The sequence below is a fragment of the Diabrotica undecimpunctata genome, chromosome 3 (assembly GCF_040954645.1).
Source record: "Diabrotica undecimpunctata isolate CICGRU chromosome 3, icDiaUnde3, whole genome shotgun sequence".
Taxonomy (NCBI): Eukaryota; Metazoa; Arthropoda; class Insecta; order Coleoptera; family Chrysomelidae; genus Diabrotica; species Diabrotica undecimpunctata.
In genome coordinates this window covers 33281022-33297268 of record NC_092805.1, presented here as the reverse complement: position 1 = coordinate 33297268, position 16247 = coordinate 33281022, and the positions used below count along the sequence as shown (strand labels likewise).

At 34.5% G+C, this 16247-nt stretch overlaps 1 protein-coding gene across 2 annotated transcripts in view; it reads left to right on the top strand.

Moving 5' to 3' along the window:
- LOC140436657 (P protein-like) overlaps window positions 1–16247 on the top strand; it is a 62157-nt gene that overhangs the window by 42780 nt on the left and 3130 nt on the right. For both annotated transcript variants that reach the window (XM_072525660.1, XM_072525661.1), the window contains exons 10-13: window positions 1381–1571; window positions 5513–5606; window positions 6859–7001; window positions 10631–10889. In XM_072525660.1, coding sequence (XP_072381761.1) covers window positions 1381–1571; window positions 5513–5606; window positions 6859–7001; window positions 10631–10889 — 687 coding nt within the window. The remainder of the gene's footprint in view (window positions 1–1380; window positions 1572–5512; window positions 5607–6858; window positions 7002–10630; window positions 10890–16247) is intronic.

Sequence of the window (16247 nt, the reverse complement as noted above, 5' to 3'; positions counted from 1 at the left end):
CATATTGAATGCATATGGGTAAATTGATGCATATTTATGCATATAAATATTTGCATATTCAATAGGTTTGCCTCCTTTTAGCCTCTATATTGCTGACAAGCTTGCAACCGAATTTCGCAAGTTTGGATATGCTCATGATTTGATACTTGCAGGTAAAGACAAATCCTTAGAAACTACCGTTAACCGTCTCACGAATGATCTATAGCTATACAGTCTCAGCGAATACAAGAAATGGAGCTTACAACCAAGTAATATAGAAAATGACGTATTAACTTGTTATCTCAACAGCAAATAGAGAAATATAAGCTATCTGGATCAGATACTACTGAAACATAATAAATACATCTTACTCTAGAAAGCACCTGGCAGAAACATCACCAAAACTAAAAATATGTAACAACATAATACAGAAACTCTGCATGAGGGTCCACACCATCAACTTTAAGCTACTGCGCTCTTGGCCTGATATATCTGGTGGCAGAATACTGTACACTTGTGTGGTTGAACAGCAGGCATACCTACCTGATCGACACTTAGTTAAACGGTGCAATGCGTATGAAAATAGGCACAATTATGTTTTTTATAACTTCACCTAATCTACGTCGCGAATACGCGTTCTAGTTAACATGGACATTCCTGATATTATTGAAACCGAACTCTGATCCAAGTTACCTCCCCTAAAATCCACTCAAGCGCTACATCATTCTAATTTTTTGACTAATTTTGATTTGCCAAATGCCCGACGAAGATAAGAGTGGAAAAATAAAATAGATCCGTACTATCATAGTTTACTGGACATCACAGAGAGACCTGTCAGATTTGAACGTCCCCGCAAGATTTGGGCAAAACACTTAATCGAATCAAAACAAACTGCGGAAGGTAAGCCGATTCACTCCATAGATGGGGTAGAATTTCCTCAGATTCGTGTAATTGTGATGTTGCGAAACAAACGGTCAAGTACATAGTACAAGATTGCCCACATAGATCATACAAAGATGACCATAAACACTTATTATTCGCAACCGAAGAGCCAATCGAATATATAAAAACTGGATATTTGTTTGCAACTCAAATAATTTGTATAATGTATGAGTGTAAATTGAATTATGTATTCTGTGATGTAAGCCTCACGCTTAATAAATAAATAACCAGATAAATATATATGCAAGGGAACTTTAAGAAACGTTTCGAGGAGGTCAAATTCAGAATAATGATGATGCAATATGTATTTATACTAAGTCCATTTTTACAATTCGATCATCTAGATGTAGATTATATGTTATTAAATTAATATGCATCGTTTGTAATGAATAAACCGGCTAATTATTTTTGTTGCAACTATTTACAGAATATAATAATGAATGACTAATTTTCTTACAGATTTAAAAAGAGAAATAGCTGTATGGGAGCGAACGGCAGCTTCAGTCAGCAGTTACAGTAAAGATGAAAATATAGTTAAGGAAAGTTTACTAAAGCAAATGGCCCAGTTACAAAATAAATTAAAAGATACTGTTAATCACTGTAAAACTGCATCTGCGCATGTAAATCGCGTAGAAAATTTAAAGAAGCAGGTAAATTAATGTGTAAATAGACTGTTTTAGTGTATTTTTTGGAGAAGAGTGTTTAAAAAAGTGTAATATTAGGGAGGGTATTGCTTTTTTTTCCATTCTCTATTATCTTAATTTGTTTTATGTTTACTCTTCACTACTAATACACTATTCCTAGAAAACAAACACTATATTTATATATCTGTGTGCAGCGCTATCAAAAACTATAGACATTAAATTGAAAATAAAATTGTAATAATAATTAAAATAATACTAGTGCAATAGATATTGGAGAGCTGGCTGATGTAATATCTGATTTATTAAAACACTAGACAATGCAGATCTACTGCAAGTTTGGCACGCAAGCACAACAATACCCATCTTGAAACGAACAAAAAAACCATGCCAACACATTACACGGGAATAAAGCTCCTAAGTATAACCATGGAATTATTCTCCGCAATAGTGAAAGATGAACTAGAAGGTTTAGAACCAAGACCTTAAAAACTTATGTTCTTCTTCTTCTTCTTCCTTTTATAAGTAATTCTGCTTATTGCTTGGCCAATTAATACCTCTTTTGAAGTTTGTCAGTCCAATTTTTTCGCGGTCGTCCAATACATATTCTACCGATTGGTGATTTATCTCTTGCTATTTTGACCACACAGGTCTCCCAATTCTGCTTATGTAGTTATTCCATTTTTTTTCTTTATTGTCCATTCGTTTGTACACTGTACGTTACATTTTCTTCCAATGTCTTCACTTCTTTTTCGATCTCTCGACGTTATTCCTATAATTCTTCTCAGTAATCTCAGTTCAATAATTATTGAAAAAGGTGAAGCACTAATAGACTTTTGCGCTAGAAATGAAATGAGAATCAACAACACATACCTTCCTCATAAAGACCAACATAAATACAGTCGCTAGCAACAGAGGGTACAAAACTTCTTTATGAGAACAGGATTACCAGCATTACAGGATTACTTGGCAAAAAATCAGGAAATGCATCAACCAAGCAGCAGAAGAAGCAATTGGAAAGCGGAAAATTAATACGAGGGCGATAAACCACACCAAACCGTGGTTTTGTCAAGAGGTAAAAGAACTTTCTGAATTAAAACGCAAATGCTACCTGAGATATAAAAGCACACAATCGGAAGAAGCTCTCGCAGAATATGTCTAAGTAAGAAACGAAGTAAACGCAAAAATAAAATCAATCAAAAGAGAACATTGGGCTAAATTCATCAGCGACATGGACACCTACATGAAGCCCAAAAGAAAGTATGAAAAATGCTTCGGAACAGGAAAAAACCAGTTAACGAGTTCGTGCAGACTAAGGGAGTACCTATAGAGACATGGCAACAGCATTTTAAGGAGCTATATGATGCTGAAGAAACCCTGAATAATAATGAATACGAAGCAGATATAAGTGCTACAATCAATGACGAAGAGGTAGAAGCAAAGATCAAGAAGCTAAAAAACAGAAAATCACCTGGAACAGATGGTATGCCCAATGAACTCTTGAAATATGGAGGCCCTGAGCACCCAAGTAAACTGTCACAACTATTTAACAAAATCTTAAACAACACAGAAACACCATAGGAATGGCATAAGAGCAACACAATCCCCATATTTAAAAAAGGACAAAAAACTTGCCCACAACACTACAGAGGAATAACCCTCTTAAATAAAACGATGAAACTTTTCACGATTATTCTTAAGGACAAATTGGAAAGGCAAATCGCTAATGCTGAAGAACAAAGTTTTACAAGAGGAAGGTCTATAACAGATGCAGTATTCATAATAAAACAAATAAAAGAAAAAGCTATAGAGTTCGACATGTCAGCGTATATTTGCTTCATTGATCTGACGAAGGCGTTTGACAGGGTTCGCCTGGGAAACATTCTAAATATATTAATAGAAAATAAAACACCGACCAACATAACAAAGATAGTCCATAACCTAAATAACAACAATGTAACCAAAGTTAGAGCAGGAGACCAATTCACTGCAAATATTCCAACACCGGGAGGAATTAGACAAGGCAACAGTTTAAGCCCCTTCTCGTTTAACCTACTCATGGGCAAAATTATAAACAAAGTAACGTCTCTCAATCTCGGATACGGAATGGGCAACAAATGAGTTGGTATGATGTGTTACACAGATAATGCAGCAATTATTGCCGAATCAGAAGATGATCTTCAGAGACAGCTCTTTTATTTCTTTCAAATAAGCACCTAAGTAAATATGACCATTTCTACCAACAAAACTAAATGTATGGCAATAGCAAAAGATCCGCTTAGGTGTAAGTTAGTGGTTGGGAACAACACCATAAAAAAGGTGATGCAATTCAGATACCTGGGCACAGATATATCAAGCACAGATGACCCAGTAAAGGACTTAAGGAGTGAGATCAACAAAGCATCCGCATTGTCTGGATATCTGTGGGAGATAGTCCGGTCAAATCCGTATATGCGCACAGATAGTAAAATTAGAATCTACAAGACTTGCATACGGCATGCATTGCCACATGTCATATCATGACATATGGCATAGAAGTGCGCGAAGATACCAACAAAACGAAACAGATTCTAAGTGTTGCCGAAATGAAAACCCTAAGAACAATAGTGGGCAAAACAAGAAGAGACAGGGTGAGAAATATAAACGTCAGAGAGCAGTGCAAAATTCAAGATATTGTAAGATGGAGAAGGCAGCGTAAGAGGATGTGGTACAATCATGTAAGACGAATGGATGAGAATAGACTCCAAAAAATTACCCCAGGGATAGTTGGCAATCTACCTCCCAGGAAATTAACCAGAGGCAGCTTCAGACTTAAACATATCGAAAGATCTCCATGAAGTAGAAGAAGAAGAAGAAGAATCTCAGTTCAGCTGTTTAAAGTAGCCTTTGTGTAATGGCTGTGTCGAGTCTTGTTTCTGATGCATATGTCATTATTGGGCTTACACTGGTTTTATAAATTCTTGACTTCATCTCCGTTTTATGATGTCGGTTTCGCCAGTAAGTCATCCTGCCAGTATATTTGCTTTTTGTACTTGATCTCTCACTTCTTTGTCCAGGTATTATTAGCTGGACAGTGTAATTCCAAAGTATTTTAGTTTCATTAGTTTCCTTGTACTGATACCATCGATTGTTATTTTATATCTGATTGATTTTGTACTGATTACTATCGTTTTAGTTTCCTGAGTTAAGATTGTCATATTAAATTCTTTTGTTCTTATGTTAAATCTGTGGACTTTTTTTGCAGACTATCTTCATCTTGGGCTATTAATAATATGTCGTTTGTACAACGTATTTTTTTTTCTTTGTTTTTTATTCTCTATCCTCTTCCTTTGTTGACACTTTTGACTAGCTTTCTTAGTAATTTGTCTTATTACGAATATTGCATCTGTACATGATCTTCCAGTAGGAAAACCCTGTTATTCATCTGCTAAACTTACCCTCTGATTTATTAGTTCTTGTTAAATTTTAGTTGTAAATTTTGAGGGTATTATTTAAAAAGTTTATACCTCTGTAGTTTTTTAGCTGTTTTTTATCTCCTTTGTTGAATAGTAGAATTAGTTCGCTAATTCGCCATTCTTCCGGAATTTTATTGTGTTTTATAATTCTCTTAATTGTTGTTAGTGGCATTGCTGCGCTACAATATTTCAGTAATTCGTTTGGTATTCCATCTTCACCTGCAACTGTTTTGTTCTTAAATTTTTCAAGTGTATTTCGAACTTCTTATGTATTTATATTACCTTCTTCATTTGTGATAATTTCTGGTATTCTGGCATAGAGTTTTATGTTTTGGGTCTATTAGTTTCTTTGCATCCGCTGTTTGACCTCTTATAAAGCAACACAAACGACGAGTGGAGAGTTGTTTAGTATGTTTATTTTATTTAATCCATATTTTATTTATTTTCTTCACTATAATTTATACAGTATAATTTAAGATAATTTTTTTCTTTTAGTATCCCATAAAGAACAAATCTTTGTTAATTAAGTCTGGAATAACCTTGGCTTTAGTTATATGTTTATTTTTCTTTAACTCTATACCCGCATTTCGTAAGTATTATAAGTTTTACCATAATATTACAGTTTCTTGCACCTAAGTTTTATAAATAAGGCAACACAAATGTGGTTCCAGTACAAATTTTATGACGGAATTCAAACGATCTTTACGAAATTCATCCTGTAGCGAACTAATACCACAGATTACTTTATAAAACTGTCACAACTTACTACGAAAAGAGGTGTATTTATATATCTAAATAATAAACAATCTTTAAATAAATCTCTTTTAGACATGAAGTATTTTGTACTTTCTTAGAGGATCCTATAATAAAGGCGGCAGTCATCTTACGCTTTCATAACTCTCTATTATCCAATATTTTAAAATTTGCAGCATTACAAGATGTATTTGATTTTCATTTCCTGAGCTTACAACGGTACAACACAGCGTCGTACCTTTGGACGACCTGTCAAAAAAATTTCAAAATTTTTTTTAAAAGGTAACTGAAACGAATCTATAGACCTATACTTTGTCATTTATAGATAAAGGTTGTATCTACGTCTGTATGCTTCAACGGTCGCTATAAAGCAATTTTTAAACATTTTGAGCCAAACGACATGAAATTTGCCCAAAGGTACAACACTTTCCCCTACCTTAAAACGATGCCAGCATGCCTAGAGCCTTGCGGCGAAATATGACAAAATTCGACATATCTTTTTACGCATAAATTTTATCAAAAATTGGTGCAAATAAATGTGGTGTAGCAAAAATAGTGAGTGTAGATCTAATTTTCAGAGCTCATTTTGTCGGCAATAAAAAATCTGAAAATGGATTAAGTCCATATTATATTTCTTTAATGATGTTTCATAATGCTTCAAGCTAACTGCATCCTCCCTGATGACTTGAGCCTTGATTTCATAACTTTTACTATTATTGTTTTTAATTACATGCTCTTCTACATGAAAACGTAATTTGCCAGTACTAGATTTTCCCTTTGTTTTCCGTTTGGGGTTGAAAAGATAATTATAATGAATTTTTAGAAACCCAGTTCTTAATACTACATCCATTTCATACATAAACTGAAAAAATATAATTAAAAAACTAATTGTTAATAATTTTCAATTTCGTATGTACCTACGCGGTAGGTGTCGCGTCAGTAACGCACGGAACGAATATTCGATTTTAATTTTCTACGTAAGTGTTGCCATATTTCAAAAGTTATGTAAGATCTGTTATATAATATGAAAAAAATATATACGTAAAATGTTACTGAAAACCTATCATAAAAATTAATATATTTTTGAGGTACACTTGGACTTGGATGGACAGCTCTTTTAGGTGTCATATTACTGCTGATCTTATACGATTCCAAAGATTTGGATGCAATCTTCGCTAGAGTTGAATGGTCCACTCTACTCTTCTTTGCTTCTCTATTTATTTTAATGGAGGTATATTTAATATTATCATTTACGTATAAATATATATATAAAGTACTAATTTCCAGATAAAATTATCCTTTTTTCTACCTACTCAATTCGCCTTTATCTGAACATGCGTCGTCCGAATATCCGCGAATACGGTCGTAATGGAAACATTTATCATCTTAAAAGGAAAAAGACAGTTAAGATTTGATTTTACGTATAGTGCGCCTGTGTATCCGCTTATACGTATTTCGCCCTAAAAGGGCTCTTCAGAACGGCTATTCACAGTCGCTCTGAACATGAAAATAAATCTCTTTTGTCTTAGGAAGCAACTCTAACATGGCTTCGTATGGACGCAAATAGCGACATCTGATATTAAAATCCGTAAACTAATTTATCATCTTATATTGTTTTCTAATTCCCTTTCCAGAATATTCTGGAACTCTATACCATATATACAGATCTGGAGGAGGGATACCATATGTCTCTAGAGTCACTTGGTAGTCGCCAAAAACAACACTTTTTGAAAGTATTTTATAAACCACTTCTAATAACACTATACATCTATAGTTTTCGCACTCTATTTTGTCGCCTTTTTCTAGATCGGGCAAATAATAAGGGGGCTATTCCTTTATTTCGGCATTTTCTTTGACAATTTTGACAAACTGCTTATTTTAAGCACAAAATCTACGAAATATAATACTGATGTGTTAAAATCTGATGACGCTAGGGATAACTACAGGAAAATTTTGAATGAAGAGTTGACAAGAATTGACTAAAATTTAAGTATAGAAGAACACTGGGCCAAATGCAAGGAAGCTATCCATACAGCGGCTTAGGGATTTTTAAAACCTAACCAGGCTAAAATAAACGAAGATTGGTTTGACGAAGAATGTAGATAAATTAACCAACAGAAAAATGAAGCATATAAAAGACTTCAGCAGCACAAAACGAGATCAAACCTAGAAGACAATGAAAATCTTAGACGAGAAAAAAAAGGACGATTAGAAGAAAAAAGAAAGAGCCATACGCAAACCCTCTAAACGAGACTGTTAACCACCACAATAGAAAATACTCGCGAAAATTCTACAAGATAAACAGCAGCAGAAAAGAATTCAATCCCAGAATAACAGCATGTAAAGACAGAGATGGTTCCATAATTAGTGACAAAGAACAGATACTAAACAGGTGGGCGACTCATTTTGAAGAACTGCTTAGCGACAGTCCAGTGAAGAAGACCAAATAGAAATTAGTTTGCCTGAAATGGATGAAAACGCTCAAGAGTCCCCTACCCCCTACACCCCCCCCCACCGAAGAAGAAATTAGAAAAGCCATTTCAAAACTGAAAATAACAAAGCCCCCGGTTTAGACAATCTTTCTGTCGAACTCTTTAAAAATGTTGGTGACACCCCTTTTAAACACATGCATAAATTAGTAACCGAAATCTGGCAACGGAAGGAAACGCCCGCGGACTGGAAATTAAGTGTAATGCACCCACTTCACAAAAAGGGAGATATGAAGGTGTGTGATAAATATAGAAGCATCACCTTACTTAACGTGGCATATAAAGTATTGTCCAACGTATTGTACAGAAGAGTGATTCCCTATGCTGAAAAAATAGTTGGGAACTACCAGTGCCATTTCCGACCCAATAAATCAACAACGGATGAAATCTTCACAGTCAGACAGATTCCTGAGAAAACGCTTGAGTTCGGAGTCGACACTCACCACATATTCGTGGATTTCAAAGCCGCATACGACTTAGTAAACAGACAAAAACTTCTACAGGCTATGGTGGAATTTAAAATTCCGCTTCATCTTGTTCAACTAACGGAACTTACACTCAAAGGCGTAGAGAGTCTAGTCAGAATCCAAAACGACTTTTCAAGATCCTTCCATTGTTAAAATGGACTGAGACAGGGAGATGGACTGTCGTGTCTCTTATTTAACCTTGCACTAGAAAAAGTAATTCGAGAGTGCCATATTAATACGAATGGCACCATCTTTAATAAATCTGTACAAGTGGTCGGATATGCAGATGACATAGACATTATGGCTAGGTCCACAGAATCTCTGATCGAAGCATTGCGATCACTAAGGGCGTCTGCACTGAGAATGGGATTAAAAATAAACGCACAGAAAACCAAGTAGGTATATGTATTGTACTAGATCAGGCAACCAGATACCTAGACTATTAATTGATGATCTGGAACTGGAGGGTGTAGACACCTTTGTCTACCTGAGCTCGCTGCTGACCAAGGACAATAATGTCAGCGGAAAAATTAAAAGAAGAAAAGTGCTTGCCAATAAGTGCTATTATGGCTTGAGGAAACAGATGGCTCCAAAACTACCCAGAAAAATTAAAGTTACCATATATAAAACACTAATAAGGCCAGTGTTAACATACGGGTCAGAAACGTGGTCACTTACACAGAACGACCAAGAATTTCTTAAACGTTTCGAAAGAAAAATTCTAAGGGAAATATATGGAGGAGTCTAAGAACAGGGTTTGTGGCGTAGGCGCTACAACTTTGAGTTATATAAAAGTTTTGAGGAACCTGATGTTGTAAAATGTATTAAATTAGCACGTCTTCGATGCATAGGACATATAATTATGCGAGATAAAGATGCAACGATCAAAAAAAATTTCGACCGAAGAGGACCAGTGGGAAGACGAGCCAGAAGAAGACCAAAACTTAGGTATCAAGATAACATAGAGGATGATCTAAAATCCATCAGAGTTAAAGTATGGAGAAGATTTGCCAGTGACAGGGGCGAATGGAAGATTGTTCTGAAGAAGGCTTTGGCTCGTAATGAGCTGTAATGCCACTGATGATGATGATGCTTATTTTAAGCGGAAGATTGTTCTTCGTCGTCTTTCGCTATCTTCCTTGAAAACCTCATCTGGGACACCACTTTATTCTGCTTTCTTGTGATTTTTTAGGTCTATTACTTCTTTAACTTCATTTGGAGGTGGTTCCTCGCATGTTCCTATATCATCTTCTTGCCAATTATCATTTCTAGCCAGGTCTTCTTGGTGTGTTTTTAACAGATTTTCGAAGTACTCGGCTTTCTGTTGAATTTTTCTGTAGTTTCTTTATTCTGCAATACTTTGTATTAGTCTTTTTACTTTTTTTGGATTTCCTAACTTTGTAGTAGAATTTTTTACCTCTTTGTTCATGAAGGCTTCCTTAATATTTTCACTTGCTTTTCTAACTGTTCTCATTTCTTATTTCTGCAAATTCTTCTAGCTTTTCTTCTTCTAGCCACAAAGTTATGGGTCTTTCCTCTGTTTTTCTACTTTTGCCTTATTTCTTCTTGCCAAAGCATTCCTACACTCTCCATAGTCCGCATCAAACTAATCTATGACCAAAACAAGAAAAAAAAAATGAATTGGAACACAAAAAGTAGTTTTAATATAATTTGGAGAAATACGATCAGTATTTTCCAATTATAGCAGATATAGTAGATTATTAAAATGTATCACCTTTTTTTTTTAATTTAAGGAGAGCGGTCTTTGATGTTCCAACTTATTTTTTTTTGTATGTTTAAAACTATAGTGCTATTTGGTAATTATATAAGAAGATATTTTATCAATGTTTTTATTCAATATAAATTGTAGGAAAATATCTTTATCCTTTTGTTTTACTTTTTAGGCACTTTCTCGTTTAGGCTTAATAGACTACATAGGCAAACAAACCCAATACGTAATAACCTCAGTGGGACCTGAGTCAAGAATTGCTACAGCCATAGTATTGATTCTGTGGGTCTCTGCAGTAGCATCAGCGTTTGTCGACAATTTACCGTTAACCACGATGATGATAAAAATTGCCACTGATCTTTCACATAATGAAGAATTACATTTGCCTTTACCTCCTCTGATCTGGGCTCTTTCTTTCGGATCATGCTTTGGAGGTAAGCTGTCTATATATTTCTGTCGATTATGAAACATTTTTAATACAGATAATTTAGTAGTGTATATAATGTAGTATGTAGAATAGAGTAGTAAGTTTAGCGCGCCTTTTATTTTTTTTTTCCTTTTATGATCTGTTCTTCGATTTTTGTTTCAGTGCGTATATTTCTTTCCATCTTTGCCCCCAAATAGATATATTCGGAACATGACGAAATAACATTTCTATCCTCTGTTTAGTTCATCGTTTCATCATGGTTTGTTGAGTTAACATTTAGTCGCCAACGCTCGTATTTCTGTATCAATTGCTTTGACATGAATTCCAGATCTTCCTTGTCCTATGTGATGACTACTTGACCGTCCGCGAAATGTACCATATGTAGGGTTGTTTCGTCAATTAATAGTATACCAATTTCAGAACACGATCTCCTCCATTTCTTCAGTTCCACACTCAGGTAGATTTTGAAGAGTGTTAGAGATAGACTAAGCCTTGTCTTAGTCCCTTACCCTAAAGTTCTCGGAGAACTAATTGTTAATCTTTATTTTTGATAAAGAACAATAATAAAGCTTGTTCTTTTTGAAAAACAACCAGAAAGCAATACAAAGAACCTTATAGACTTATCATAGTCTACATAGGACTATAGTATCATAGAACTAGGACTTTCGTCAATTCCACAAATAATATATAAGTTGGCTTATCTCTAGCCATTTTTTTTTTCATTTTGTTGGGTTAACCCTTTGGGACCCAATTTTTTTTTGTGTTGTTACGATCTCGACTTTAATTATTTCTTTGTACTGGTAACCATAGAAAATTTTTAAAGTGTACCAAACCAAATGTTTACATAAAAAAAACAAAAAAATAGTGGGATATATATGTCCCAATGGGAATGTTGGTTGGGATTATTATGTCCCGTAGGGTATATTGGGAGATTACGGCCACAAATAAATGAAAACTTTATTTCAGAAAGATTTACAAAGATATGCATAAAAAATACTTCCATGTAACTTAATATGTGTGATATAATGTGAAACAATGTTTACACAAACCTACATCACATTGTGTGCAGATGGTTGTGGTTCTTCTTTCTTTACCCATTCTTGAGCAACCAACACAACGCCGTCTCTTAGCAGTTACAATCGTCATGTGGTCTCCTACATTTTTATTTTGTGATCTCTTTGAAGGTCTACCTACACTTCTTTTTCTAAGTTTTACTTGTGTAGTGGTTTTACCTTTAGAAATGAGATCTTCTGATAGCTCAAACAAAGTTTCAAAAAGGGGTGTTTTCTTGCGTGTTCGATGTAAATCATTATATATTACCCAACTATTTACCACTGACACCATAAGCAATCGGTAGAAAACTTTTTTCCACCATTTACAGGATCGTCTATCCATTTCATACACTTCACTCATCTGGTCAGCTAGGTCCACACCACCCATAATTTCGTTGTATAAAGCAACAGCAGCAGGACAAGGAACGTCCACTTTAGTCCCACTTTTATTTTTCCTTTGAATAGTTGTACAACTACTCTTATGACAGTTACTCAACAAGGATACTTGTTTGATATTTTGCCATTTTGTGGCTAGGGTTTGGAACTCATTTGTTAGAAATACAGAGTCTCCCTTGTTCATTTTGCTTTTTATAGAAAACTCCTTAGGCATGTTCCGTCTATTTGTAACGGCTGTACCAACTACAGCGAATTTAATAGTGTCCACTAGACCTACAGAGGTAAAAAACCTGTCAAAAGCCACAACAACATTATCAATACGTATCGATTCACATAGCGTTTTTACTACTCTTTCACCTAGAGTTCCATCAGCTTGTTCAACTTCCTTTCCAGAGTAAACGTTAAAATCATATGTGTATCCTGTCTTAGAATCATAGAATTACACCTGCACCATAGTTTTATACCCCTTTTCACTGGTTTTAGAGATACGTATTGTTTTAGGGACGACCGACCTTTGAACTTCACCATACTCTCGTCGATTGATTGTTTAGTACTGTCGGTTCGATACTTCTGAAATGTGAACTTGAAACAGGAGAGCAGTTCTTTTACATAATATATCTTACTGCAATCTTCGGGTTTCTTTCGGCCATTGAAGTAAAGTTTGGAGAGAATGAATAAGTATCTGTTTTTTGATATTGCAGTACTTATCGTTTTATTTCCGACAGGTGGATCCGAAGACCAATAATGTCTCAGTTTAGGCACTCTGTTGTAGCACATTATTAGAGTACAACCAATAGTAATCATTACTTCACCAGCATCAGTAAGCGGTTCAGACTTTCCTTCCCTGCGATTATACATTTTAATTCTCTCGTTTGTACAATCCGCAATAAAAATAAATAAACTTCGAGGGAACACTTTCAAGAAAATTTCTAGACGTGACGAATTCATATTAATTGATTCATCAACTACACAAGGTATTTCAGGAGGAACAGCAAATCTGTGTTTATGATCAGCTGCGACTGTTGTCCATACCATAGGGAGTGCTCTTTTCTTTTTATTGATAATGGCTTTCTTACCTTCAATTAAATCTTCCCCATCTGGCCAGCAAGTATTCTCGTCTTCTTCATTTTCGGGAGAATCAAATGAAGACGTATTTGATCCATCTGATGAGCGAGTGTGTTCTTCTTCATTGTCAAGACAATCATCTGATGCCATATACGACTCATCAGAAGAATGATCACTGTCGTGGAATGGGTCTTCTTCGTCGTCTTCTAAAGATATATTAGATTTTGCATCTATGTGATCGCATGAAAATATGTCGCTTATATTATCAGCCAGTTCTTGCAATTCCTTTTGAGTAAGCTTTCTTTTTCATAACATACTGAAAAAAACCAATGGGATATAACAGGCCCATCCAACAAACCCAGTGGGACACATAAATCCCATGTGATTTCTGATGTAAGTTTGCCAATTTACAAAAGTAAACGAATCTCAGATTAACGTGTAGAATAATTACATACACCAAACAACAAACTTACCTTACGATTGTGTCGAAAACTAGTTGTTTTAACACTAAAAACGTCGAAAAGTAAGAACCACGTGTTGACTGCATCGTACTTACGAACGAACTGAGCCATCCAACGTTGCCAACATCACTTTAGTAGAGAAACATGTGCAGTGTAGTCGATAAACTCCGATATCGAAGAATATAATGTAAAACGGGACTTATTTGGAACATCAGGCAAATTGAAACCCAAAGGGTTAAAGTGTAGCTGTGGTAGATGCAATATCGTCCAACTTTTGCTATTCTAGCTCAAGTGGTTCATATTCGTTTTCGACTAAGGGTACTGGCAACTGAGATGTAGCAGTAGTTTTTGCAGTCTGTCTAGTTGATCCTTGGGTGTTTATATAATAATACTTTATTTACAGCTATTCCATGATCCTATATATCCATAAAACGTTTCTTATTAGCCATTGAGAAGTATCGTATAACAGATGAGAACTTACCTGAGCAATTTCTCCTGTGTGTAGTCTTTTACAACTCCGATCTATAATCTTTTACCAATGCAGTATGAAGTGGTGTACAAAATCATCAATTTATAATTGACAATAGACTATATATATATATATATATATATATATATATATATATATATATATATATATATATATATATATATATATATATATATATATATATATATATATATATATATATATATATATATATATATATGTATATATATATACACTCGAAGTACAAAGCAGATTACCTTACACAATTTTAATTAATATTTTAAAATAAAATTTTAAAATTGAATCTGACCCTTCTCTTGATATTCAAAATCAATTAACATCTTTTGGTCTGAAAGCAACTACAAACGATTACACTAGAATCACATCCCAGCCCAGTAGTTGCATCGACAACATTATGACAAATTTGTCTGAAAATATCTACAGAGTGGGCGTATTTGAATCTTGTTTTTCTGACCATCGAGCTCAATTTTTATTTATTGACTCTAAGCATAAAGTTGTTGACACTAATGAAACATTTCAACAGTTTATTACTTCTCCTGATTTACAGAAGCTTAAACGTGCGCTAGTTAATACAAAGATGGACTTTTTCTATGATATTAATAATTATCCTAAATTTTTTGACAGTCTTTCTTACCGAAACTTATAACAATTTAATATTAAAGCATTTTCCACTAAAAGAAAGTACGACAAACTGCTGTAAAAACATCCGTGTAATGGTTTAATAATGAATTAAGGTGTTACAGATCTAATCGTTCTCTTATTAAAGACGGTCCCGATTTGTTCAAGGTATATAAACAGCATAATCGGCAATTACAAATTACAAATTGCTAAAAAGTCAGCTTACTGTAATTTCAGTACTTATTCCAATAATAAACCTAGGGACTGCTGGAAAATGGTAAATTTCGAAAGAAACAACACAAGGTCCAGTTCGGTACAACCTGATCTACCTCCAGACGAAATAAATAAATTTTTTACTACAATTGCAGAGAATATAATAACATCTCTTTCCACTATTAATGTCGATGTCCTTTTCAATTATAGAAATTATCCTTCTCCGAGTAAGTCCTTTTTTTTGTCCCGTTGTGGAAGAAGAGGCCTCTCAAATAATTAAGTCTCTTAGTAATTCTAATTTTAGGGACGTTTACGGAATAAATAGCAAAATTTTAAAAGAAACTGTATCTTATGTACTGTATATTTAGAAATTCTATCAACTGGAGTATTTCCAGAAGTACTAAAATACTCAAAAGTACTACCTATCTACAAAAAAGAAGATTCCTGAAAAACTGACAATTACAGACTCATAAGCATTGTTTCTACTTTTGGAAAAGTGATTGAAAAGGGTATCAAACAACAATTTTATTCCCATTTTAAGTCAAATAATTACTTTAGAAACTCACAATATGGATTCAGAAGTGCTCGTTCTACTACGAACGCGGCGTTTAATGTTGTGAGCGAGGTGATTGAGGAGCTTGAACGCGGCAATCGCATAACAATCTCTCTTTGCGACTTATCGAAGGCTTTTGATTGCGTTTCACACGAAATTTTGCTCCAGAAATTAAACTACTATGGAATCAGAGGTATCGCTCTTAAGCTTATAACTTCTTATCTATGTGGCAGACACCAGGCGGTAGTGTCTAAAGCTCATCTCTCCAATTTTCTATCCGTAAAACATGGAGTTCCACAAGGTTCGGTCTAAGGACGTCTTTTGCTTATTATTTATGTCAACGATTTGCCTAATTTCATATCTCCGTACAAATCCATTTATTTCGCAGATGATACGACATACGTTATATCAGGACAAAATAATAGATGATTTAAAAATGTATCATGAGGAAGTTTCTACTAAATCTAACACATGGTTTGCTGCAAACAAACTAAAA